The following is a 24105-nucleotide window of genomic DNA, read 5'->3' on the forward strand; positions in this document are numbered from 1 at the left end:
TCGGAGAAATCGTTTTGACTTTAATCAGTACAAAAGCTATTAACATCCCTCAGTCTGTCTCTCCGCAGATCTCTAGATGCTGTCTTCTGAACGGCATCTCTCTTCATAGAATCTGCCTCCGGCCTCGTGTCTCAGTGGTTTGGATCTTCTGCAGAGGTGTCCAAATCACAACCAGGTTTCATTTTGCTTTTTCTCGTGGCACTAATTTCAGGACAATCGGTTTCTTTGGCAATAAGAAGACCTCGGAATTGAGCTCCAGAGGAATCTGCAGCAGTGAGAGGTGAAGACAGGAGAAAAAAAATGTATAAAGCAGGAGGTTATAGAATATTTTGATCCCTGTTAACCAACCAGTTATCTCAAATGTATTTCTTGGTGCATTACCCAAATTTCCACCACTGAGGATCAAACAGTCTCGAGGAAGATGGTAGAAAAGGGGGAGCACAGGGTCACCTACTACAGATCTTCTACAGATAAATTATCTGTAATTGTTCGAAGTGAAATATGCTGATTTCTCCCTCCACTTGCCTAAAATACTTTTAAGGCCGTACAGCCTGACAGTTTCCTCCATTTGGGCACACTCACCGGTGTTTCTTTGCAGGTTTTGAAGGAGAAATGCTGCAAGAGTATTACAATCGCAACTTTCATCGTGACCAACGCAAATCTCATCCCGATGCAATTCCGGGGACCGGCTCCGAAGGGCAGGTAGGTGTAAGGATCGATGTTTTCTCTGTTCTCTTTGCTGAACCTGGTTGCATGCATCACAGACAGGAGAAATGAAAGGTGTCTAAGTGCTGAACTGGACATTTCGGCATGAAACATTTCCCTGAATGTTAGACATAAGTTGGCATTGCAGAATTGGACTAGCTCAATCTCATCAGATTTCAAAAACTAAGAAGGGTCAGCCCTGAATATTCCTTAGATGGGAGGCTGCCAAAGGAGTCCGGGGATGGTATGCAGAGGAAGGCCATGGCAAACCTTGCCTTGAAAACCCCACTTGGGGATGCCGTAAATCAGTACAACTTGATGGCACTTTGCACCACTGCTACCGTTGCTGAATACAAAGCCTGTTAAAATATGCCAGACCTGCCGTGTGCATGATTGAGAAGGATGTAAAGAGAGTCCTGCAGGGGGCATCAGAGGCGACATGTATTTAGCAGAGTTAGAATAAGAACTTCCTGATGATGATCAAATATGTCCAAGTTTTCGTTTTGATTTGCTTTACTGTATTTTATGTTCTAGTTTAATTGTTTAACCATGCCAGTAAAGGTACTGAATTGGAATTTGACGATCCTTTGAATAGACTTCCTCCCTGCTTGCCTCCAGAACAGAATGAATGCACAACAGAACAGTTAGACAGTTAGGTCTCTCTCTCTCCTCTTTCTGGCACAAAGCTGTTTCTCTACATAATCAAACTTTTATTCTTTTAATTGCTCCCCTAATAATATGGGCCCTAGCCAAGCTGACACAGAAATCTTATTATTATCATCATCATTGTTATTATTAGATTTATAGACTACCTCACTCCACAATTAGGCCCCCAGACCCCATCTGTGTAATGTGAGATTCATCAAAATCATGTTACCTCTCAGGTCTAAACTCGTCTGGTTCTGGCCAGTATTCTGGGTCCCGATGCAGAATGTAAGGTGGGATCATCACCGTGGTGTTTTTTGGAATAATCACACCGTTTATTTCTACGTCTTTCTTGCTGACCCTTTCGAGCCGCCCCCCGAGGGGATACAGCCGCTGGGTTTCATTGATCACCATGTCCAGATACTCCATCTGCATTATGGCATCGTATGTAAGAGGAGCCTTTGGGGAGAATAAAGGGAGACAGTGACTTAATATTTTCTTCATGTGCCATCAGATGCATTTGTACAGCTGTGATAGAAGGGTACAGTCTGCTAAAAAGAAACTGGATTCTAAGACAAATTGGGGATGACACAGGCCAATCTTCTGAGGGTTAGATGATAGCTAAGTGTCCCAAATTTGCAAAAAAAAAAAAAAGCAGAAGGGATCCTGCCATTAAAATTGCCCCCTAAACATTTTCTTTTTGTTAGCTCAGGGCCAGTTATAATTTCTCATGCATTGCTCAAACTGCTGACAGACTGCAGGGCTCCTTGCCTCTTCTAGGGATGTTTTTTGTTTTGGAAGACGAGTGTCATTGAGGGAGGCAAACTGTGGGGGAGCTGAGCCAACCCAAGAGAGACGCTGGCCACTCTGGTTACGCAATCCGTGTGTTTACCTTGTTGGGGAGAAGAGAGTCGATTTCCTCAAGAAGCTTCTGTTGTACATCTGGGTGCGTGGTCAACAGGTAGGCAATGTAACCAAGGGAATTGCTGGAGGGCTCGTAGCCAGCGAAAATAAAAATGATCGCTTGGGCCAGAATTTCATTGTCCGTCAATCCTGCGAACAAACGGTGTCCGTCAGTCCTCCCCCATGTGAACCCTGCTGGGTGACCTTGGGTCAGGGCCAGTTCTCTCTGGACTCTCTCAGTCCCACCTCCTTCTCTAGGGGCCTTGTGAGGAGAGGAAGGGAAAGGCAATTGCTAGCTGCTTTGCAATTCCTTAGCGTAGAGAAAAGTGGGGTATAAAAATCTACTCTTCTTCTTCTCCAACGGAGAGCTTTTGCAACCCCCCTCACTTCCGGGACCCCAAAATCTCCCATTGTAAGGGGTGGCTTGTGCATTGTTACCTTTGAATGCGTGATCCACCCCATTGCTCTGTTGATGGCCATTCATGCCATTGCTGCTTATGCCTTGGGAGTCTATCATCAGCTGCAGGAAATCCACCCGATCCTGGGAATGGAATGGAATGAGTCAATGGGGAGTTGGACTGGTGAAAAGAAGATAGGCCTGCCAACAGCTATTAACCATCGGAGCTAAATGGAGCCTCCACCTGCAGAGGCAGTCTGCCTTGACCTGGCTTGTGAGCTTGGAAAGAGCCAGGCTGCCCTTGAAGTTTCTTGGTGAAACAGGATTGGTTCTGTTCTGACAAGGCTACTTTTCAAGGGCTTTGTAAGTGCATTAACTAATGTGCGCAGAATGGAGCGTCAACTCATAATGAAAATTTGGGAGGGGAGATGCTGTTATATGACTTTGGGTGACTTTTCGGTCGAGCACAAGAACAGGGATGGATAATTTTGGCCACTTTGGGGCACTGCTCCCCAGCACCTGTCCCGAAGCAGTCTCTGGGGCCATTTTCTATTAGCTGCTTGCCCTAATCAGCTGCTTGGTTTCGCGCTATTTCCGTTGTGGTGGAGGTGGTGGCTTTAGAGTGCATCTCGCTCTAGCTAAGGGAAGTGACTGTGCCCTCCCTGTGCCCTCAGTAGTACTGTCACATCTGACCATCATCAGGGCTCAGATGCAAAATGCACCCCTCTGCTTGAAGGTGAGCCACATATCCGTCAGAACAGAGAACAGGCCTTAATTTTGTGCCAAGGGTGCCAACATCCGGCAGCCACCCAGTTCCTCACCCCTTTGCCTTCCTTTTTCCGCTGTTCCTTTATTTTCCCGACCGATCTTGCGAAGAAGTCCACGGCATCCCTGGGGAAGAGGTTCAGCTTCATTAGCTGAAAGAGAGGGATGAGGAACGGGAAGGCAACTGAAAAAAGAGAGAAACACGTGGTAAGAAGGAAGGAAGGAAGGAAAACTGTAGGTGACCCTACAGGGAGCAAAACATCTTTTTAAAAAAAAATGCTTCTAATCGGGCTGTAGACCTTGGCTGGGCTTTTGACCTTCAGAAGAGAACTTACATGTCAAAATGAAGAGTGGGTCAAAAGGTTTGAACTTGGTCATCTTCCTGACTTCCTTGACAAAAGGGTCCTTGGGGTTGTTCATGGAGTCAACGTTCACACCAAAAGCAGTGCTGGTGACGACATCCATGCTGTAAGCACCGAAGATCCTGGCAGGGAGGTGGGGAGAGACAGAACATGCAAGCTGGCAATTTTTGCGCATTAAAAAAACAAGTCACAGAAATGTTGCCCGTTGTCCCTGTGACCAAACTACACTGCTTGTAGGTTGTAATTGGTACCAGAGGAACTTCAGCAATGTTCACCCCCTCTGGAGGCAGGGAGGGTGGCGGGTGTGGACAGTGCCTACTCAGTGGTGGTACCTTGTAGGGAAGGAATTATATAATTATGGTTAAGTTTCAGATACCCAGGGAAAAGCTCAGTATTTTTCTAGGTGTTTTTGGCAATTGTCAGACTGTTTATTGATTTCCCTCTTCCTCTCTCTGGTGCTATTGGAAGCAGGGCGTATTTATTGCCCTCTATGGACAAATTGAAAAATTACTCCCGATGGAATTTATTTCTGGCCAGAGTACTTACTCCTTCATCTCAATGGGCTCGCCTCTCTCCACCTTCTTCTGCACATTTGTCACCAGGGCTTCCCCGTAGTGTTTGATAATGGGGAACATCTGAAAATCACAAGCACAAGGGATCGGTGGGGGTCTCATAATGAATTGCCAAAACAATTGCATTTCGGGGGGGCATTCTTTGCTACATTATTTTCCTTTTCACACTGGGTGTTCTGCTAATGGGAACAGACAACAGGTAAACAGCTAGTTACGTCTCTCTCCTTTCCTCTCGCTCTGTACAGTGTCCTCTCTCTTCAAACTATTTCATTCTTTCAAACAGCCTTATGTTCCCACCCCTCTTTGCAAATTTTAAATTCTGCCGATAGTTCATGCCTGTAGCAGCTCTCCCTATTCATAATGCAGGCACTGAGGAGGTTGTGGGAATTGTGTTTGAGCTGAATGGGTGATATTTTCCAGACTGAGAGCTGAGTAAATCAGAAATTGAATCTCCCATAACATTCCTGCATTCTTACCTCCTTCAGCTTCCCGCTGGTGAAGGTCGGCGACAGCACAGTGCGAATCCTTTTCCACTGTTCATCCTTGGCTATTGACACAGCTTCCTTCAGCATGCCCACTAACTCCAGACTCTAGACCAAAAAGGAAACCATGTAAATTGCATGCAGTTATCAGTTTCCTCTATTTAAGCCATGGCGTCAGGATCTGAACCCATGGCAGAGCATAGCCTTGAGTCTTCAGCGTTGTCCCACAGGGACATGTGACACAAGTAAGCACTGATTTATTTGTCACATAGCAGATTTACACATAGTAATGTAAAATATGTAGCCAGGGAGGGACAGCAGTTCTGCAGTCTGATTAGGCAATCCCCCTAAATATTAATATCTAAATATTGTTATCTAATGAGCCTCTTGTGGCGCATGAGCCTCTTGTGGCGCAGAGTGGTGAGGCAGCAGAAATGCTGTCTGAAGCTCTGCCTATGAGGCTGGGAGTTCAATCCCAGCAGACTTCTAATCTGGTGAGCTGGGTTTGATTCCCTGCTCCCCCACATGCAGCCAGCTGGGTGACCTTGAGCTTGCAACTGCACTGACAGAGCTGTTCTGACTGAGCAGAGATATCAGGGCTCTCTCAGCCTCACCTACCTCACAGGGTGTCTGTTGTGGGGAGAGAAAAGGGAAGGCAATTGTAAGCCTCTTTGAGACTCCTTCAGGTAGAGAAAAGTGGCATATAAGAATCAACTCTTCTTCTTCTTCTTCTACTCCTTCTCCTTCTCCTTCTCCTTCTCCTTCTCCTTCTCCTTCTCCTTCTCCTTCTTCTTCTTCTTCTTCTTCTTCTTCTTCTTCTTCTTCTCAATCCACTCAATCACAACTGGGGAGTGCTCAAAGAGATCCATCACATCTCTCTGGAAACTACAACATTTACTTTCCTGGGACTCTGCCTCACAATCGTATTCAGGACCTTGTATGACGTCCCTCTTCAGCAAAAGGTCTATTAGCCATCTTCTGTACTTTACGTGGCAGGTGAAATCCTGGGAGGCTCTCACTCTGGTGTTTACCAGGCTATAGATATCGGGCGGAATTGTTCGCATTCATGTTTGCAACCACAGAGTAAGCTGGGGATTGGATGATGCCTGCAGAAACGTCCCTTCTCCCATCACCCCAGTTATGTTAGAAGTTGGCTGATTACCCGGCGATTGGTGAAGTTGGTGTAGCACTCTTTCACCAGCACTGCTTTGATGATGGCAGGATCCAGTATAGCCATTACAGGTTGGCGGCCGTCATAAATTCTGCAGTAAGAATAAGAATGAGAAAGGAAGGTAAGGTTCTTCTGATGACGGCCTGTATTACCATATACTGAGCTTGTTTGGAAAGGTAGAGTCATTGACCTGGCGTTGGTTGCAGTTGCCCTCATGTCACAAAGGGTGCTGGAAAGGGACAAAGGGTCCCTGCTTGCTGATTGGCTAAAGTGCTCTGATGTCACAGCAAGGCAGTGCAGGTTCGAGGGGAGGGGAAGGGGGAAGCTGCAGCAGAGATAATGGGAAGTGGGTGGGAAACCGCCCAGAGCTGCAAAGAAATGGGTGGTATAGAAATCTAAATAAATAAATATAGAAATCTAAATAAATAAATAAAACTGGCAGTGGGCGTAGGGTTGCCAGTCTGAATTAAAAGGGATGTATCTACGTCACCTAGAAGTGACATAGGGACATTAGGTGGGGAGGAATGATCTGATTTTGGGGGCTAAACTCTATAGCTAGAAGACAACGCTACCACAGAATTTTGCCCCCCAAATAGGGTGTAACCCCAAGTGTCACTGACATCCCTATGTTAATTCCAGAAATGTCACTTTTCCCCAGACTTCTTCTCTCCCCTGGTACATTCCCTCATACCCTCTGCTGACTGCTCTACCAGATCTGGCAATTAGCAATGTCCATGGGGAAAAAATTAATACTTTTCGTATTTGGGGTTTCCTGATTCAGTGCAACTCGAATCAACCAAATCACTGATCTGTTCTATGGATTCAAGTTTGGTTTATTCAGAAACTGATTTGGCCAAAATGCCGGACATCTCTGAGGATCAGCTATTTGGTGGCTCTTTGCCCCCATCCCAACCCTTCATGGGAGGGGAAGGAGGCATTTAAAGATCCACCAGCTGCTCTCCCCCTCTTCCTCGGGGCATTTTCCAGATCCCTTGGACCACACTCAGAAAGACAAGCTGGTATTATGTAAAAGATGACTTACCCCCAGATTTTCCCGTATTTCTTGTAGCACTCGCTATCAAATGTCAAGAAGCCCTAGGGAGGGAGAGAGGAATTACTAGCCATCGAAACCAGCATTGTATTTCGGGCTGGGCAAAGGTCACAGGTAGGACGCGAAGGTTGCCGATACTCACTTTGCGGTAGTGTAAGGTGGTCCCTAAGAAAGGTATTGGCGTGGGGCCCGGAATTCCTAATCTCCTGAACACACGAAAGGGCCATATTCCATATCTGGTTTTGAAGAATCAACAAGGTTTAAAGTTGAGTTATAAACATCACGAGGAATCGCCTTCCCTCCCTCTCCCCATGACAGGGAGGTGGGGCTGAGAGAGTCCTCAGAGAACTGAGACTGGCCCAAGGTCCCCCAGCAGAATTCAAGTGGGAGAGGCATGGGGAATCAAACTTGGCTTTACAGAGGAGGATGATTGGCTTTTATAGTCCACTTTTGTCTACCCAAAGGAGCTCAGAATCACCTGCCCTTCCTCTCCCCATAACAGGCACTATGTGAGACCGGTGGGGCTGAGAGAGTTCTGAGAGAACTGGGATTGTCCCAGAGTCTCCTAGCAGACCTCATGTGGAAGAGGAGCAGGGAAGCAAGCCAGAGTCCGCCTCTCTTAACCACTGGCTTTCTGGTGTGGAAACAAGACAGACCTGTAGGTGGGTCTTCCAGAAGCACAACGTGTGGCCACAGAGATTGCGGAAGAGGTCACTGGAGTTTCCAGGCCCTTCGTGCAATCCCAGTACACAGCTCAGAGACGGTTGCTGCCCCTGTCTCTTGGCAGCCCAAAGCCCTACTGGTTAATGACCCTGCACACTCTCGTGGGACTTGTAGCAGTGTCACATTGGGAAATAGTCCTCCAGAGCTACTGGGTGAGTACCACCACTGTGGCAATCATCCCTAAACATTCTGGTTCTCTTCAAGGGCTCAGAATCAATCCTTGAGGTTATGGGTGAATCCAAGTGATTTTTAGCTGAATAACAACCACCACCATCACTACCCCCAGCATTTTCTCCCTGGACTTAAAGCAGCCCTCTCTGCAGTGGGAATCAAGGTGGGTGGTTATTGGCATATCCCAAATTTCTCCTGGTTCTAGGGTTCAGGTGGTACATGAGGCCACCCTGTTCTCTGCAGGTGTGGACCCAAACGGTCAAAGTCCAACAGCAGATGCCTTATTCCAAGTGTTGTTTCTTCTTCCCCTTCGGCTGTTTCCCCTCCTCCCATAAACTGGCTTGTTTGTACAATTGTAAAAATGTTTGTGGCATGTTTTCCCTTCAGGGCAACCTTTGCACTGGTACTCTGCCAAGACAGGTACGAAGCAACCACCAGCTAGAAACATACTCTGATTTCACCCCTTTCCTTTCCCGCTTTATAAAGAACAAGTCCAGACCTATCCATGCGGCCCATGTAAAACCCCTGAATACATTTAGAGCCATAACTCACCACAAATGAATATTAGAGGGGTCATTTCCCCCCACACACACACACACACACATCTGCCACATTAGATTCTCCTGCAATTCCCCCTCCAATGTAGAAATGTGTGTTTAGATGCAATACAGTGCTGTCCTAAGAAAGGCAAGGGGGTCCATCAGACCCACCCCATTGAGGAGATCATGCAGAAATGATTCGCTCCATTCTCCATTCCCCATCTTGGCAAAGGGTCTCATTTAACCAAGCGTTTTTTCATCTGGGTTGAAAAGTTGAGGGAGGTGAATCTATTCTTCTTCCCAATCTATCGTATTCATATGCCATTTTCTGACATAACTGTTCTCAAACGTTAGAGGAAAACGTCGCCTAGGAGAAGGGTTGAGAAGTGATTTTGTGAGGAGAGCTGCTGCATCTAACTTTGACGGGCCGGTTGTCATCTTCCCATTGGGCTGTTTCTGCATTTGTCTGCTGCTTTTTTTAAATGAACGTCTGAGTTGAAACAAGTAAGGAATCAACCGGTTAGGTGTCTACAGTACCCCGTAGGAATTCATACGGAGCATTGTTAATACCTCTAGCTACGGTGACATTTGGGGATGCCAGCCTCCAGGTGGGACATGGAGATCCCCCGTAATTTCAGCTCATTTCCAGACTACAAAGAAATTCCTCTGGAGAATATGGCTGTTTTGGAGGGTGGTCATTATGGCATTAGGCCCCACTGAGGTCCCTGTCCTTCCCAGGCTGCACCCCCAAATCTCCAGGATTTTCTCAACCTTGAGCTGGAAGCCCTACACCCTGCTAGAGGGGACCTTGCCACCCCAGTGATACTCAACACTGGTGGTCTTTGCTGGCATGGGAATGGATTAATGAGTGTGTGTGTGTGTGGGGGGGTGTTGACCCAGTTGGCATTCTGCTGGAAACGCCACCATGACAACTGGAGACGGCTGACCATTTTTTTAAAAAGTGGAAGTCTTGAATGGCACTTCAGGGAATTCTCCCTTGGCATAAAGCCAAATTCTTTGAAATCTCTCTGTTAAAGCACACTAGCCATTCAGAGTTTCCTGGAGAACCAGCAGATTGATTCTTTCTTTCTCCCTTCTCCTTCTAAAACCACAGAACAACAGGAGGGAAACGACAAAACAATACATACAGAAGTATCAGGCCCAGGAGAACCGTGAGAAGGAGCCACGTCTCCAGGGGAAACGCCGGCAGGAGGTCCATCTTGACTCCTGAATCTGACAGGTCCCTCTTTGGCTTAGGTGCGCCTTCCTATGCCTGGAGCTAAAGCCAGCTGTTTCCCGATCGCTTGTGGTTGTGCCAGCTGACGAAATCGGGCTGAACTTTATAGAAGAGAGGGGTGGAGTCAGAGTGTTTCATAACCGAATACACCAGCCAAGAAAGGCAGAGTTATTTCATTTGGCCTCCGGGTGAAAGGTGATCTTCAGAGCTCTCTAATGGCAAGAAGGTGTAAAAACATGTGTGTGTGTCCTCGGTAGCACATACCTGTTGACCAGAAACACAGAAGGGATTGTTCTCCTGAGCAACCCCCTGTGCATGGTGGAAGACACCAAGAAGGATATTCAAGCATGCCCTCAGGGACATCTCAATTAAATGCTGAACAGCCATGTTGACAATCCAAATGAAAGGAGCATGTCCACGTGGATGGGGCAGTGGTAAGAGGGTTAGATTGGGAGCAGGGTGACCCAGGTCTGGATTCTTCTTCTGCCATGAAGTTCACAGAGTCACTCTTTCTCAATGGGCCAATCAGGCCAACAGATGTCCCAACAATGGTGCCCTGCGGTCCTTACATTTATTCACTGACAAGACATTAAGACATCAAGAACACAAGAAGCCAAGGACTTCATAAGCCCACAAGAAGAGCCCTGCTGGATCAGACCAATGGCCGATCTAGTCCAGCAACCTGTCTCACATAGTGGCCAAGCAGTTCTTCTAGGCAACCAACAACAGGGCACAGAGGCCGAGGCCTACCACTGAGAAGAACATCAGAAGAGCCCTGCTGGATCAGACCAGTGAAGGTCCATCTAGTCCAGCCTCCTGTTTCGCACAGTGGCCAACCCGTTCCTCTGGAGAGCCAACAACAGAGTGTGGAGACCAAGGCCTTCCTAAGAACATCAGGAGAGCCCTGCTGGGTGAGACCAGTGAGGGTCCATCTAATCCAGCATCTTCTCTCACACAGTGGACAACCAGTTCCTCTGAAGGGACACAACAGGGCACAGGGTCCTCCTGGCTCTGGGATTCAGAAGTGTAGTGCTTCTGAACATGGAGGTTCCCCTCTGTCGCCTCCCCATCCACTTTTTCCTGACCTATGTGCCCCAGGGAGCTGCTATTGTCCACCTCGGGAAAATGGACAGATAGCCTCATCCAGAGAAACAGGGCTTGCATCCTGACCTTGTTGGAGGACAAATTCAGGCCTTGGCTGGAACAATATCTTGCCACCTGCTTCCAGTCCAGCCTCACAACCTAATATTGATGGGTCGGCAAAGGTGGTGGTGATGGATTGCGTGCCAGGTTTTGCAGAGCGGCATAATTGATAGAACACAAGTTATCCCAGCAGGAGCTCCTTGTGTTCTTCAACTCCTCCCGGCCTATGCTGTGACCTTACAGGACAAATCGATGGAGAGATTAGCGTGGAATAACAATCATCTCCTGAGTTTCTGCCGATGGCCAAGGAGACTTTCTGCTTCTTCGTGATGCTCTCTTCTTCTGCAAGGGTAGCCGAAACTCCTGAAAAAGGTATGTTGGATATACAGGAATATACAGAATATACAGGATCTGTTAATGTTCATGATGCATGGGCATATGAGGAATGTCCTACAGGAGGCATCGGAGAAGATATGTATTTAGCAGAGTTAGAACAGGAATTTCCTGATTTTTTTTTCAGGTAACCCCATCCAGCGTACTGATTGGCTGGATTGGAGACTTCCTGCCCCTTTGAACAGACCAAGCTTGCTAGATTAGAAGCCTCCCCTCTTAACTACTAGCACCAAGCTGGTTTGGGGAAAATTGCATCAGCAAGGTCTAGAGAAACCCTCCTGCAACCTTGTCTCTGTGTTTTTTTTTTTTTAATGCAGTTGTGATCTCACAGTCATATGCGCGTTTTCCTTCAGCCAGCGATGTTGCAATTCCTTTTCAGGAAATGTACCGGCTACGAAAACAAGATTGGCACGCAAGGCAGTGCTAGGGAGGGGAAGGGCCGTCTTGCTGATACACCGGTTGACTCTGCCCTTCCCTTTCTTTTCATTTCCTGTTTGCAGAGTGAGCCCCCCCCCCCCCCGTTTCTGTTGCGTAGCAGAACTCGTGTTGCCAGCCTGCAGGTTCTGGAGATGTGGCCAGCAGACATGACTTCAGGGTTAGCTCGACATCTGCAAAAATTTTCAGGGCTCCCTCCACAGAGGAGAGGTTGCAAAAGGCTCATCTAAGTGTGTGCATGTCTACTTCTTACATTTATGGAGGATGAGAAGTCAGGAAAACGAGACAACCACAAGCCAGAATAATAAACCTGGCAGTATTTCCCTCCCAACAAGGGTACTATTTCTCTGGGATTTTAATAATTCTCAGTGAGAGCAATTAATTCCACTGGATTCCAACCCCAGATGTGCAGGCTGCACCACTGCCGTTGTTCAGAGGCGCTCGTGGCAGATAAAGTCACAACCCCGACACTCATCAGCTCTTTTCATCTTGTTCTAAAGTATATAAAAGTGCATCCTCCCCCTTTGATCCCTTTTGTCTTGTCACAGCATCTCTGGATAATTCCGTTATCCTACAGCACAAGTTTGCGCTGTCAGATCCAGCACGGGAGATGGTAGGCACAATAGAGCTTAACTTTCAGACTTCTAAGAGACAGGGAAAGAGAAGTCGTTGCTACTTGTCTCCTTCCCATTCAGTTGTTCCCGGTCTTCCCGTCTGATGCACACCTAGGCAAAGTCACCTTCTGGCTCGACGTCTCCGTCTGCTGCAATCAGGGAGCTGGGGAAACCCAGAAGGAACCAAAGCGCGAGGCTCTGACTCAATATTCTGGGAACGGCTGGTTTGGAAACCTCTCGTCCTTTTTCATAGAAGGCCAAATGGGGAAAGTGTCGACAGGGCAGATAAGAACAGATTCAGCAAGGCCCATGTTCTTGTTGGCAGAGTTTCAGAGGAGCAAAGCACTAGACTGCTTAAAAAGAATAAAAAAGTGGTTTTGAAACCCGCGGGTTATCAGGAGGTCTGCTAGCAGCGACAGAAGTCAGAAGCCTTCCCGCTGTTTCCCCCACACGCACCAAGGAGACAGAGCATCACTGCCCTAGATGTAAGAACATCAGAGAAGCCATGTTGGATCAGGCCAGTGACTCAAGCAGTCCAACGCTCTGTCACACAATGGCCAAAACCCAGATGCCCTCAAGAGGTCCCCCATCAGGGTACAAGTAACCTTTGGCCAGTGATTCTCCTTTAGCCTACCTTTCAGGCTGGCACTTGGGCTAAAATAGAATACGGGATGTTCACATGCGGCCCTGAACTCCTTGGAGAAAGGTTAGGAGAGAAACATGCTAATTAAATATCAAGAATCTCACTGGTAAACTCTGAGCAGGCTAACAAACAATGAGATTAACCTGCAGACCAGGAAGATAAAATTGCCGGCATCTTTCACCCCGGAAGGATGGCACCTCTGCCTCCCATCCTCTCATCCCATATCTCTTCCAACTGAGCGTCCACCGAGTACCAGAGCTATGATATAACATTGCCCCCTTGTGGAGAAGTCATGGGTCGTGTCGGGCAAAAGGGAGCATGAACCAGGAACACACTTAGCAGTGACCGCTCTCAGTGCTCAGGAGCTATAGAGGGGTTTTTTTGGGAGGGAGGGGGGCTGATAATGACCAGGGGTCCCTTCGGCAACGCTGAGCCATTTCCCTGGTTGCAACAGACGTCTTGTGTGGAATTTCTCCGGCATGGGTTGGATTTGAAAAATGCATGCGCCGCAGAGAGAAAACACACCATTACTATGTCAACGGAGGCGGAAAACATGGCCTTTGTGCGGTAGGAATGCAGGAAGCCTTGAGTGCGAAGGAGTGTGGGGGGGGGGTTCTCTCTGAAAACACACTGAATTCCATGCAAACTGTGCAGGATGGAGCAAGAGGAACAAGGTCCAGGCTTGTGGGTTGGCGGGGAACAATCCAGCCTTGGTGACGAGCAATGCGCTCAGCCAGACCTCTCCCGTTAACGATGTCTCGCTTTCCCTCCCCTTTCAAAACAACAGCTCGGATTCCTGAATGGCTTCTGTGGTTGCCATTTAAAGCAATTTCCTTTCCCTTTCTTTTCTCAAGGACAGATGCGTTTTTTTAGTTCGGCACAGTTCAGCGCGGGGCATCCATCCACAAAGCGGCTGGCTATGCGCTGGTGGGGGTTTTGTTTGTTGGTCGGAGGCAGGACTGTGTTTTCTGTCACAATGCCCGCGTCCAAAAGTACAGTGCTTGTTTGATGCCTCGTCATCTTGATGGTATCAGTTTAACGCTGCCTTAGTGATAAAGGGGAACCGTAAAGATGAAAGGAGAGGAGAAGAACTGGGGCTTGGACCCGGCTTTTCACCACCCTAAGGAGTCTCAAAGCAGCTAGCTATCGCCTGCCCTTCCTCTCCCCACAATGAACACCCTGTGAGGTAGGTGGGGCGGAGAGAGCTCTGAGAGAACTGGGACTGGCCCAAAGTCACCCAGCTGACTTCAGAAGCTCTGCGTTTTCCTCAAAGTCTGCCAGGGTGGGATAGTGGTTACAATTTGTGAGCTCTAATCTGGACAGCCGGGTTCGATTCTCCTCTCCTCCATATGCAGCCAGCTTGGTGACCTTGGGCCCATCACAGTTCTCTCAGGGCTCTCTCGGCCACACCTGCCTCATCGGGTGTCTGTTGCGGGGAGAGGAAGGGAAGGTAGTGATAAGTGAGGTACAAAAAAACAGCACTTCTCTCAAATTCAGTCATCTGCCACTGTTTGCATTTGCGCTTTCCCCTTCTGAGCAGGCAGCCAGCACTGCCCACCACGGGTGGATCAAAAAGCGACCCCCAGCAGGTTTGACATCTTTTTCTGGCTGGCGGACTTCCTCCTCCACCTCCACGGGCTCATTGCTTCCCACTTTCCTCTGCACCTCCTGCGCCAGAATTTCCCCATCATGTTTTCTAATGGGGAACATCTGAAAGACACAAGCAGCAGGGTCCTGATCTAAGCACCATGTCCCATTTTTCTCTGGAGCCACTGGTGAGTTCTGAGAAACCTGTGGGATGTCTCAGAAAGGACGGCCAAGGTTACTGCTTCTTGTTTTTTGGCTTTTCTGCGACTTCTTCTTTTCCTGCACCCTCCGCTGAATTATTCGCCTTTCTCCACAGAGAGGGAGAGGTGTGAAATTGGCTGGCCTGCTAATGTGCTTTGCAGCACACTGTTTATACATCTCTCTATTAGCCCGTGTTTATCCCACCATTTCTCCAGGGAGCATAGAGGGGAGATGTTTACCTTCTGGTGGCAATCTGGACCGCAGCATATGGAGACTGTTCGTAATGGTGGAATGGTGCCTCTGGCATTAGTTGCAGTTGCCATAGGGCAGGGTTGGCCAAACTGTGGCTCTCCAGGTGTCCATGGACTACAATTCCCATGAGGCCCTGCTGGCATTATGCCCCAATACCCTTATGGCATTATATCTCTTGTGGCATTATGCTCCAGTGAAATCCATCCCCTCCCAAAACTCTACCCCCCTCAGGCTCCTCCCACAAAATTTCCAGATATTTCCCAACCCGGAGCTGGATTACCCTTGCTAGAACTTTTAACGGGTGACCTTTGGTCAGTTGTTTTCTCCCTGCCTACTTCTCAGGGTTGTTGTCAGGCCAGACTCGAAGAGGGCCACACAACCTGGTAAGCTACGGAGAGAGAACAGCTAACAAGTTTGGCCTTGAGAAGTGGAAAACAAAATTGCCGGCATCTTTAATCTCAGGAGGATGGCACCTCTGCTTTTAGATCTTCTCACCTGTCAGCTCCCCTACCACTGATTGCCACCAAGTACCCCAACTATGGATTAACGCTGCCCTCTTGTGGAGAGAAGAAGATGCACGGAAGTTAATGCTCATGTCAGGCATCCGGGAGCACGAACCAGAAGCAGACGGAACAGGGAGTCTACGGCTCAAAGGAGTAAGAAACAGCTTCCTTCTTTCCTCTCTTTATCTCTCTGACAATTCTGATATATGAATGAGTCTCCAAGTTCAGGTGAGTTTGCATCTGCCAGCTAAGTTCATGTGACATCAAGGCCAAGGTCAGAGGGTGTCTGGAGTTTATTGATGCTGGTCACACCAGTCCGTGCTGTTTCTGCCCCGTGCTGGGAAAGCAAACTCCAAATCTGGCCAGCTCTCTTTTCGATAAGCCCAATTTCCCTCGTATAATATTTAACCAGTTGCTTATTGGCTCAGGGAACAGTGGTTTCAAATAATCCCGAAGGAGGGGGAGGAAGGGAAGATAGAATTGCTTGCTTGTTTCTTTTTCTTCTTTTCTTTTTTCACCCCACAACATAGAAATGCCAGAGCAGATGGAAATACTGCAGATGAGTTTCTCGCACGGAGCATTACGAGGATTCAGAAACCTCGCATCTATGAAATGACAGCGCCGTTATAAGAAGCGAGTCTAGGAAATGGCTCAGAATGGGAGTTTTAAAGCCTGCAGATGCCGGAGTTTTCTCGGTTTGTCAAAGTGCCACCCTTTATTTTCATGCTTCTTAAAAAATTATATACTAACCTCCCTAATTCGGCCCCCGAATTGTAGCTTTGTTCCCCCATCCCCCATTCTCCAACCAGCGGCTGACAACCCCCTTTCCCTTCCTCTCCACACAACAGGCATCCTGTGAGGTAGGTGGGGCTGAGGGAGCTCTGGAAGAGCTGTTCTGTGAGACCAGCAGAGCCAGTGGAGTCGATGCACCTCAGTGCTGCTCAACTTAGAAAGGTGAAAAAAAGGTATGTGAAAGACTGTTAAATGGGGTGGGGGGGGGGAGCAGCTCAAGCGTGCTTAGCTAACTGGATGCAAGCAGGTTTGTATGAACAGACAAATACATTCCTCTAGCAGCCGATTACTAAAATGGGTCTGTCTGATTGCAGACATGGGAGTTTGCCTTCCATAAATATTCTGGGCTCCCTCCCTTTGGCAAACCATGCCAAGGTACTTGGGAGGGGGGGAGCTACCTGCATGCTAATAGCCGTGTCTCATAGTTTCCACTGCGAGAATAAGAATTAGACCTTCAGCGGGGCGCACTGGGCCACCCTCAGGTTTTTTTGTAAGCATACGCATTTATGCGCCTGTCTTTGAAAAGCCCATGAATTCACGCGGCGTCACAGGCAATACATTTCGATTAAGGCCACGTTTGCCGTCATTCTGAATTCCAAGCATCTGCCCTAGACAACTGAAAAAAGGTGTGCGGCCTAGAGCATTCATGTGCGTAGACAGAGGGTGCATATCTGGCATCTCCTAAATCTAGGGGGTTGTAGGGTTGCTAAGTCCTCTGGTCCAGGGGCTTCCCTGCTTTCCGGAGGCACCTCCCCCTCTCCCCCCAATTTACCCCAACCTGGATTAACGCTGTGTTCTAATGCAACGTCTCCCAGATGTGAAGCCAGCACACCAGGGTTGTTGCAGGTTTGTGTGTGTGTGTTGTAGTTTGGAGCCAATTTTACCAGCTATCTGCCCGGATGATCCCTGTACAAACCTAACTCTGCTTCAACCGCTGGTTCATGCAGTGGGTATGACTCATTTTGGCAGAATTATCTGTCTGCAGTGAGGCTCGCTGGCTTCACACAGAGCACTATTTGTGGCATTTGATATTGAAATCTCCCCAGACGTGAGCATGAGGTCAGGATGACTTGAGGGCCTGCGGAGCGATATGCAGATAATCAGTAAATGCGTTTCTGCTTAATAGACAGGCTTCCTCAAAGCTTGGAGCCGGTTCAGGATTTGGGGATGCTTCTGTGGAGTCGGTCTTCCCCCCCCCCCCCCCACCACCAACCCAATTAAAATTTGAGTTGTCACCTCGCTGCGACCCGTGCAGCTGCTTTGTGTCTCGTCTTGTCACGAATTAGGATGCACGGAGAGAAAAAAATCTGCTTTTGTTGCATCCGTGTCGTGGGGGGGAAATGTAGGGGAGGGGCTGGAGATGTTGGAAGAGGCAGGGTCTGTAGTGTGCCGGATTAAGGAGGAGATGAAGACCCTCCCACAGGTGTCGGAGGATAGGTGTATTTAGCTTAGTTAGAATAGGAACTTGCTGATGTTTTTCAAATGTTCTCCTCCGGTGTCCTGATTTACTTCCTGCTCCTTGGGGCACACTTCCTGCCTGCTTGCCTCCGGGACAGACAGAATGTGTGCTGAGCAACAGTTAAACAGGACTCTCTCTCTCCTCTTTTTCTACAAAGTTTGTTTCTCTTCTAAGTAAAACTATTTTATTCTTTTATAAGCAGCTCTTGCGTATTTAAACTCTGCCGGCAGGAGAGAGGGGAGGATTGGCACTTGTTGTTAGCATAGAAACTTCCTGATATTTTTCAAATAATCTACAACCTGATTGGCAAAACGACACCGTCAGAGGAGGTGGCCTGTTGTGTCTCTGCATGCATAGACACTTTGGGTAGTGTCTCTGCATGCATTGACCAGGCATTACCCTCTCACTTTGAGGTCTAGAAGCTTGGGGTTTAAAAAAGAAATTAAAAGTGAAATCCACATTCAAATCCTAAGCATCGTGATGGAACGAACAAACTCAGGTGCATGCTTGCGCATGCAAATGTGCATTATGCTTTTATTGTGCCGTCGTGGCATTCTTCCTCTCCGTTCTGTTCCATCCACTATCTCCTCAATATGAGTCTGGGACAGGCTGTTCATCATGCGCGGTATTTGCATTACGGGATAATAATATAATAATATAAATGCTTATTGGCTGTAACCTCTGAATCTAATATATCTACAATAATGCAGCCGTGGTGCTGCATGCCAATTGCCTGTTCGTGCAAGGACATTTTAGAGAGCGCCGGCCAAAGGTCTCAGAATAATGCAGCGCCACTGGACCACAGTCATTGCTCTCATGCTTCAGACCCCACAGCTGTTGGCAGAGTTTAACTATGCAAAGGAGCGGGGCACCAGCTGCTTAAAGAATAAAGCAGTTTTATTAAGACGAGAAACAACTTTGTAAGTAAGAGAGCACAGAGAGAGCCCTAACAGCCTAACCAACTAATATTCTAGTGGGAATCAGGCAGGGAGCCCGTGTCTGGATCGTGACCGCAGAGCCTGTGCAGCTCTGGCAGGATAGACCCAGCCTCTTGGTCCTCTGCTGATCCTTCTGTCCGGACTCAGACAGCCGATGTTGGAATAACCAGCAATATACCTAGATGTGGACTCCAAGGGAGGTTCCGGTTCCCCTTTATGGGCCCAGGCTGGGGCTCAAGTTGACTGCCACGGACCACCCTGCTTTGGGCTCGCTCCGATGGGGCAGGGTCTCTTGGAGCTGAGGTCCGATTCAGCTGCAGGCTCCTGAGACACTGAGTCGTAATGAATCTCCCCTGCGCAAGAGCCCTTTGCATGATTGGTGAGCTGAGGCTCTGACGCTGAGATCTTGAGAGGCTGCTGCACGGGTATGCAATTAATCTGAGTAATTGCCCAGTAATTGAATTTGTACCAGTCCCATTAATAACATTGCTGAGCCCAAGGCACATCCACCGGCTCTTGGCGGGCAGCGGCGTCCTATTAATGTCTCCCTTGGCAAGTCTGGATCCTGTGGGGGAAAGGTCTTGATCCCTTGGGAAGCACCGCCAAGGGGATTCTACGCAAAGAGGTTTGCTTCAGCCTCTGGGAGAGGGGGTGCCTCCGCATTTGGGAAGAACAAACTCAAGCCTTTCCTAGCAGGGCTTCCTTGTTGAGCTTGTGGGCAGCCTCGGAATGTTAAGAACGCTTTGCACGCCACCACAAAATGGCCGCCTGGCGGGCTGGGCCAGATGACAAAATGGCCGCCCTGGAAGAGTGGGGCTGATCACAAAATGGCCACCTTGGAGGCTGAGGCTGATGACAAAATGGCCACCTTGGGCACCTGGAGCTGATCACAAACTGGCCAGCTTCGAGACTGGGGCTGCTGACAAAATGACCACCCTGGAAGGCTGGACCTAATTTGAGAAGTGGGTTGGGTTGGTGGTTGAAATTGCCACAGGTTGGCAGCTGACATGGTGATCTCTTCTGGGGTTCTTGTGGCCAGGAGCATTGAGAGTCGGTTTGCCATTGCCTGCCTCGGCGTAAGAACCCGGGACTTCCTTTTTGGTCTCCCATCCAAATTCTGACTGGGCTGACCCTGATTAGCTTCTGATGAGATCGGGCTAGCCTGGACCATCCGGGTCAGGGTTTAGAAGTGGGCCCACCTTCAGAAACATTGAGAACCTCTGCCAGCCTGTCTGCCGTGGATCATAAACCCACCGTATCAACATAGGAATATCAGAAGAGCCCTGCTGGATCAGACCAACAGCTTGTCTTCACACAGTGGCCAACCAGTTCCTCCTGAGAGCAAACAATATGGCAGAGAGGCTGAGGCCTTCATAAGAACATCAGAAGAGCCCTGCTGGGTCAGACCAGTGGTCCATCTAGTCCAGCATCATGTCTCACACAGTGGCCAACCAGTTCCTCTGGATGGCTAACAACAGAACAGAGAGTCTTAGACCTTCCCCTGATGTTGCCTCCTGGCTCTGGGATTCAGAAGTGTCATGCCTCTGAATGTGACTGTCCCCCTCATTCCCCATGGCTAGTACCCCTTGATAGACTTCTCCCCCATGAATCTATCTAATCCCCTTCAAAAGCTACAACCTCTGGCTGCAAAATCCACATTTGAATTGCTCTCTGTGTAAATATCTCCAGTGCTCAGAAACAAAGCATGGCCAAAACCACCTGGACTTTTGTGCCTGCATTATTTAAACTCTCCTAAATTCTCTCTATTTCTGCTAAGGTCTTCCCCATCTATCCCTATTTTCGCTTTAAGACTGTACTGAGATGACTCTGCGCAGGGAAATATGAGAAGAGGAAAATACTCTCAAAGGTGCACACTGCCCCCTGCTGGAGGCAGAGGTTTGCACGCCCCGAAATGTGCAGAAAAGGAGGAAGGAGATTGTACCCTGCTTGGTCTGCGGGCAGAAGCTTGCAGCAACTGGGTTCTTGACAGCCCCCCCCACACACACCCTTGCCCCCCCCCCAAATCAATGCTGTTTCTCTGAATGCTTTGCAAGCACTGCCAGTCCAGGTAGCAGCTGGGGGCTGCTGAAATAGTGCTCAGAATCCAGAATGGAGAATGGGGAAGTTAAGTGGCCTTTCGTAAGCACGCTGGCGACTGTGATAGTTGTGCTGCCCGGCTGGCATTTTCACAACCACAACAGTGTCATCATAAAAAAAATCATCAACGGACACAGCACTTTACAGAAAAGCAGACGCCAAAAAGACATGCCCCCCTCTGGACCCTCTTTCTAACCCCTGTGTCTAATTCCATCAGCTTCTGTCCGATCCCCCTTCCCCCCAAAAGCAGCCTTTCTTTATATCTCTGTGCAGGGCGAATATCAGCCCCGAGGCTGGTGCTTCCTGGTGGTGCCCTGTCTCGGTTGGAAGCTGTAATGTACGTTTCTGCTACGTCTTTGGCTCCACAGTTAGCCCTTTCTGATTTGCATTTCTCCCTGCTCCCAGGATGCTGCAGAAGAGAAACATTCTCGTCTTCCAGTTCTGGGAGCTCTCTTGACAGTGGGCCTGAGTGATGGATGGGCAGGGCCACTGGTGCGTCAGAACGTACAAGGCAGACTGCGAGCCCGTGCCGTTCATCCTCGTCCCTGGATCTTCCCGATGCATGAGACGGCATGAGAATCGTGCGGTGGGAGGACTCGCTGTGTCTCCTTGTCAGAGATGACTCCGCTCGTTCATCCATCCAGTTCAGGAATTCAGGAGGTGGAGGCGGGGCTGTTTCATCGGGCTGCTTCCTCAAGGTGAAGCAAAAAATGTCAAGGTGCGTGCCCCTTTTACTAGCGATGCCAAACTACGTACGTAGCAGAGGGAGCTGTTGGATGGGGGAGGTTCCTGGGGAACATCGTAAGCAGACGTTACAAGGTGATATCACTTCCTGAAATATTTCAGAGGTTCCTCCATGGTCAAAAGGTTCAAAAGGGCTGGCTTTGGCTTCCTCCCATATCTCATCTTCAGCAGCGAAGCCCCTACACCCATGTTCTGGAACTGGCGTAACGTTACGGAACTGCCACAAATATTCCAACTGCGCAGCAGTCCGCAACAAAACCCCAGTTTTCTAGGTGAAGGGGTGGTTGCTGGTGAGACTTGGTGTCGTGGTTAAGAGGGGCAGGTTTCTAATCTGGCAAGCCAGGTTTGATTCCCCGCTCCTCCACATGCAGGCAGCCGGGTGACCTTGGGTTTGTCACAGTCCTGACAGTGCTGTTCTCACAGAGCCATCCTGTCAGAGCTCTCTCAGCCCCACCTACCTCACAGGGTGTCTGTTGTGGGGAGAGGAAGGGAAGGCAATGGTAAGCCGCTTTGAAACTCCTTCGGCCAGTGAAAAGCGGGGTATAAAACCCAACTCTTCTTCTTCTAAAACTGCAGATTCGTGTGCGGAGAAGTGGGATGTGTGAGAAATGAGAGGGAAATGGCCCTGAAAGAGTACTTAAGAGACACTGTATTGCACTGTATTGGAAGGATAAGAGCAAATTGCCATGCAAAATAAAGGAGCCTTCTTCACCTTTAAGAATGGCACCGAAAGGAAAATCGCATCATTGGCAGCTTGCATTTCTTTACTGTATCTTGAAACCTGGCAGTCAGGAGGGGGGTAATGTAGACCGAAAGGCAGTCATATGTGGTGTGACAGGAGGCTGATCAGAACTGGCCAGCGACGGCGACTGTTAACAACAGCAACGTCGCACTGCAGAACCGTCAACAAACACTGTGCTTTGCAGCAAAAACAGACTACAAAAGACACCCTTTGCCCCAAGCAGCTGCCGGTCAGCGGTGGCAGGCCCTTCTCTTGTCTCCTAGGATATTATTCATGCAGTGGTTCTTTTAGGGCAGGGACGCTTCCCCTGACCGGACAGTCTTGGTTCCCAACAACAAGGGAGCCTGCCAGAGTGGCACGCAGGCCCTTTCTAATTTCACTACTTTACAATCAAAGTCCGTTCCCAATTAATCAATGAAAGTGTTGCCTTCTGTTCTCCGGGCAAAGATGCAAGCGGGAGAAATGAGATGCATTAAATGGCGTCTTTCCACTCCACTCCCCCCCCCCCCCGGCCGCCTTTTTTCTTTGCCAAGAATCTGATGAGTGGAGAGGTAAAAGAAAAGTGGCGGGGGGGGGGGGCACGGACGGTCTTCTTTCCCTCCTCTAAACCAGATGTTATTTCCACGCTCCGATAACTCAGAAACAGCTGAATAGATTTTCTTCAGACTTCTAGCGCATTTAAAAAACAAATCACCTTTGGGCAGAGAACAAGCGTGAGAGGATGCCATACAAAGAAACGAGGTGGGGGCTTTCCCCCTTCTTCCTTTGGTCTCTATGAGCATCCGTAAAAAGAGAGAAGGACCCAACACAAGGTGAGAATTGCACGTGGCCGGCAGAACATTAACTGCAGCATCCCGGATGCCTTTTTTCGGGTGGTGAGTCTTTCTCAGTGGGCCTTAGTAGTCAGTTTTGGCAAAGGTCCAGGAGCAGGGGGAGGGGATTGGGTGTAGCTTGCTTAGGATGGCTAAATTCCATGAGCTGACCCTGGGGTCGAGGTGGCCTTGACCAAGAACTTGGAGTCCTATCTGTCCTAGGGCTTCTTGTGTGCTCAGTGTTCACAAATCACTTCCAACTTATGGTGAGACTACGAATTAATAACTTTGTAAACGTCCTGCTGTCCCCAGTCTTGCTCTGCGGTCTTGCCAACGGCCGGCCGTGGCTTCCTTGATGACTCCATCCATCGCATGTTGGGTTGCCCGCTCTTCCTGCTGCTTTTGACATTTCCTAGCATGGCTGTCTTCCTCGGTGACTCGCCTTTTCCTAACGTGACCAAAATATGATAGCCTCAGTTTAGTTGTTTGACCTTCTGGGTGGCGTTTCTCAACTTTTTTTTCCCCCATTGAGAAGCCCCTGAAACATTCTTCAGGCTTCAATGAACCCCAGAAGTGGTACAGTCATGGAGAATAGAAGGGAAGCATAGCTGTGTTACACGCCCACGTGGGCACCCATCCCTTCACACTCCCTCCAAGACCCCTCATTGGCCATTTTGGGAAGGGAGATTGGGGCAACCTGACTGTATATGGTCATATCCCCCAATAACAAATTTTTAAAAATATATTAAAAATTAATTAACTGCTATCCATTCAGGAAACCCTTCCAGGGCTGCCAAGAAACCCCAGAATTTCACGAAACCCTGGATGAGAAAGCCTGTTCTAGTGAGAATTTGGAACTTTATTTAAACTGGAAAAGTGGGCCATGGCCAACAAAATTAATTTTAATAGGGGGAAGGATGATAAAAATGTGACGCTTAATTATAAGGTGGGGGATACCTGGCTTGATGCTAGTTCATGTGAAAGAGACTTAGAAGTTCTGGTGGACAAGAAGTTGACTTGTTTGTTT

At 48.7% G+C, this 24105-nt stretch overlaps 1 protein-coding gene and 1 long non-coding RNA gene across 5 annotated transcripts in view; one reads left to right on the plus strand and one right to left on the minus strand.

Moving 5' to 3' along the window:
* Positions 1 to 9786, minus strand: LOC143827008 (cytochrome P450 3A9-like). The gene is made up of 13 exons (XM_077316137.1): positions 9635 to 9786; positions 7196 to 7289; positions 7045 to 7097; positions 5994 to 6093; positions 4826 to 4939; positions 4324 to 4412; positions 3751 to 3899; positions 3472 to 3599; positions 2692 to 2794; positions 2243 to 2403; positions 1583 to 1809; positions 583 to 745; positions 1 to 265 (listed from the first exon to the last, which is right to left on the minus strand). Exons 1-13 carry the CDS (start codon positions 9703 to 9705, stop codon positions 179 to 181), a joined length of 1539 nt encoding a protein of 512 aa, XP_077172252.1. The 5' UTR covers positions 9706 to 9786; the 3' UTR covers positions 1 to 178.
* LOC143827009 (uncharacterized) overlaps positions 9782 to 24105 on the plus strand; it is a 21091-nt gene continuing 6767 nt past the window's right edge. Inside the window, exons 1-4 of one of the 4 annotated variants that reach the window (XR_013227161.1) lie at positions 9782 to 11238; positions 15477 to 16189; positions 16343 to 16459; positions 21186 to 21498. This is a non-coding gene — a long non-coding RNA (uncharacterized LOC143827009). Of the gene's footprint in view, positions 11239 to 13328; positions 16190 to 16342; positions 16460 to 21185; positions 21499 to 24105 lie in introns of those variants that run through there. The other 3 variants (XR_013227162.1, XR_013227160.1, XR_013227159.1) reach the window with 3 other exon arrangements.

Source organism: Paroedura picta, chromosome 17 (genome assembly GCF_049243985.1).
Source record: "Paroedura picta isolate Pp20150507F chromosome 17, Ppicta_v3.0, whole genome shotgun sequence".
In the NCBI taxonomy this organism is placed as follows: domain Eukaryota; kingdom Metazoa; phylum Chordata; class Lepidosauria; order Squamata; family Gekkonidae; genus Paroedura; species Paroedura picta.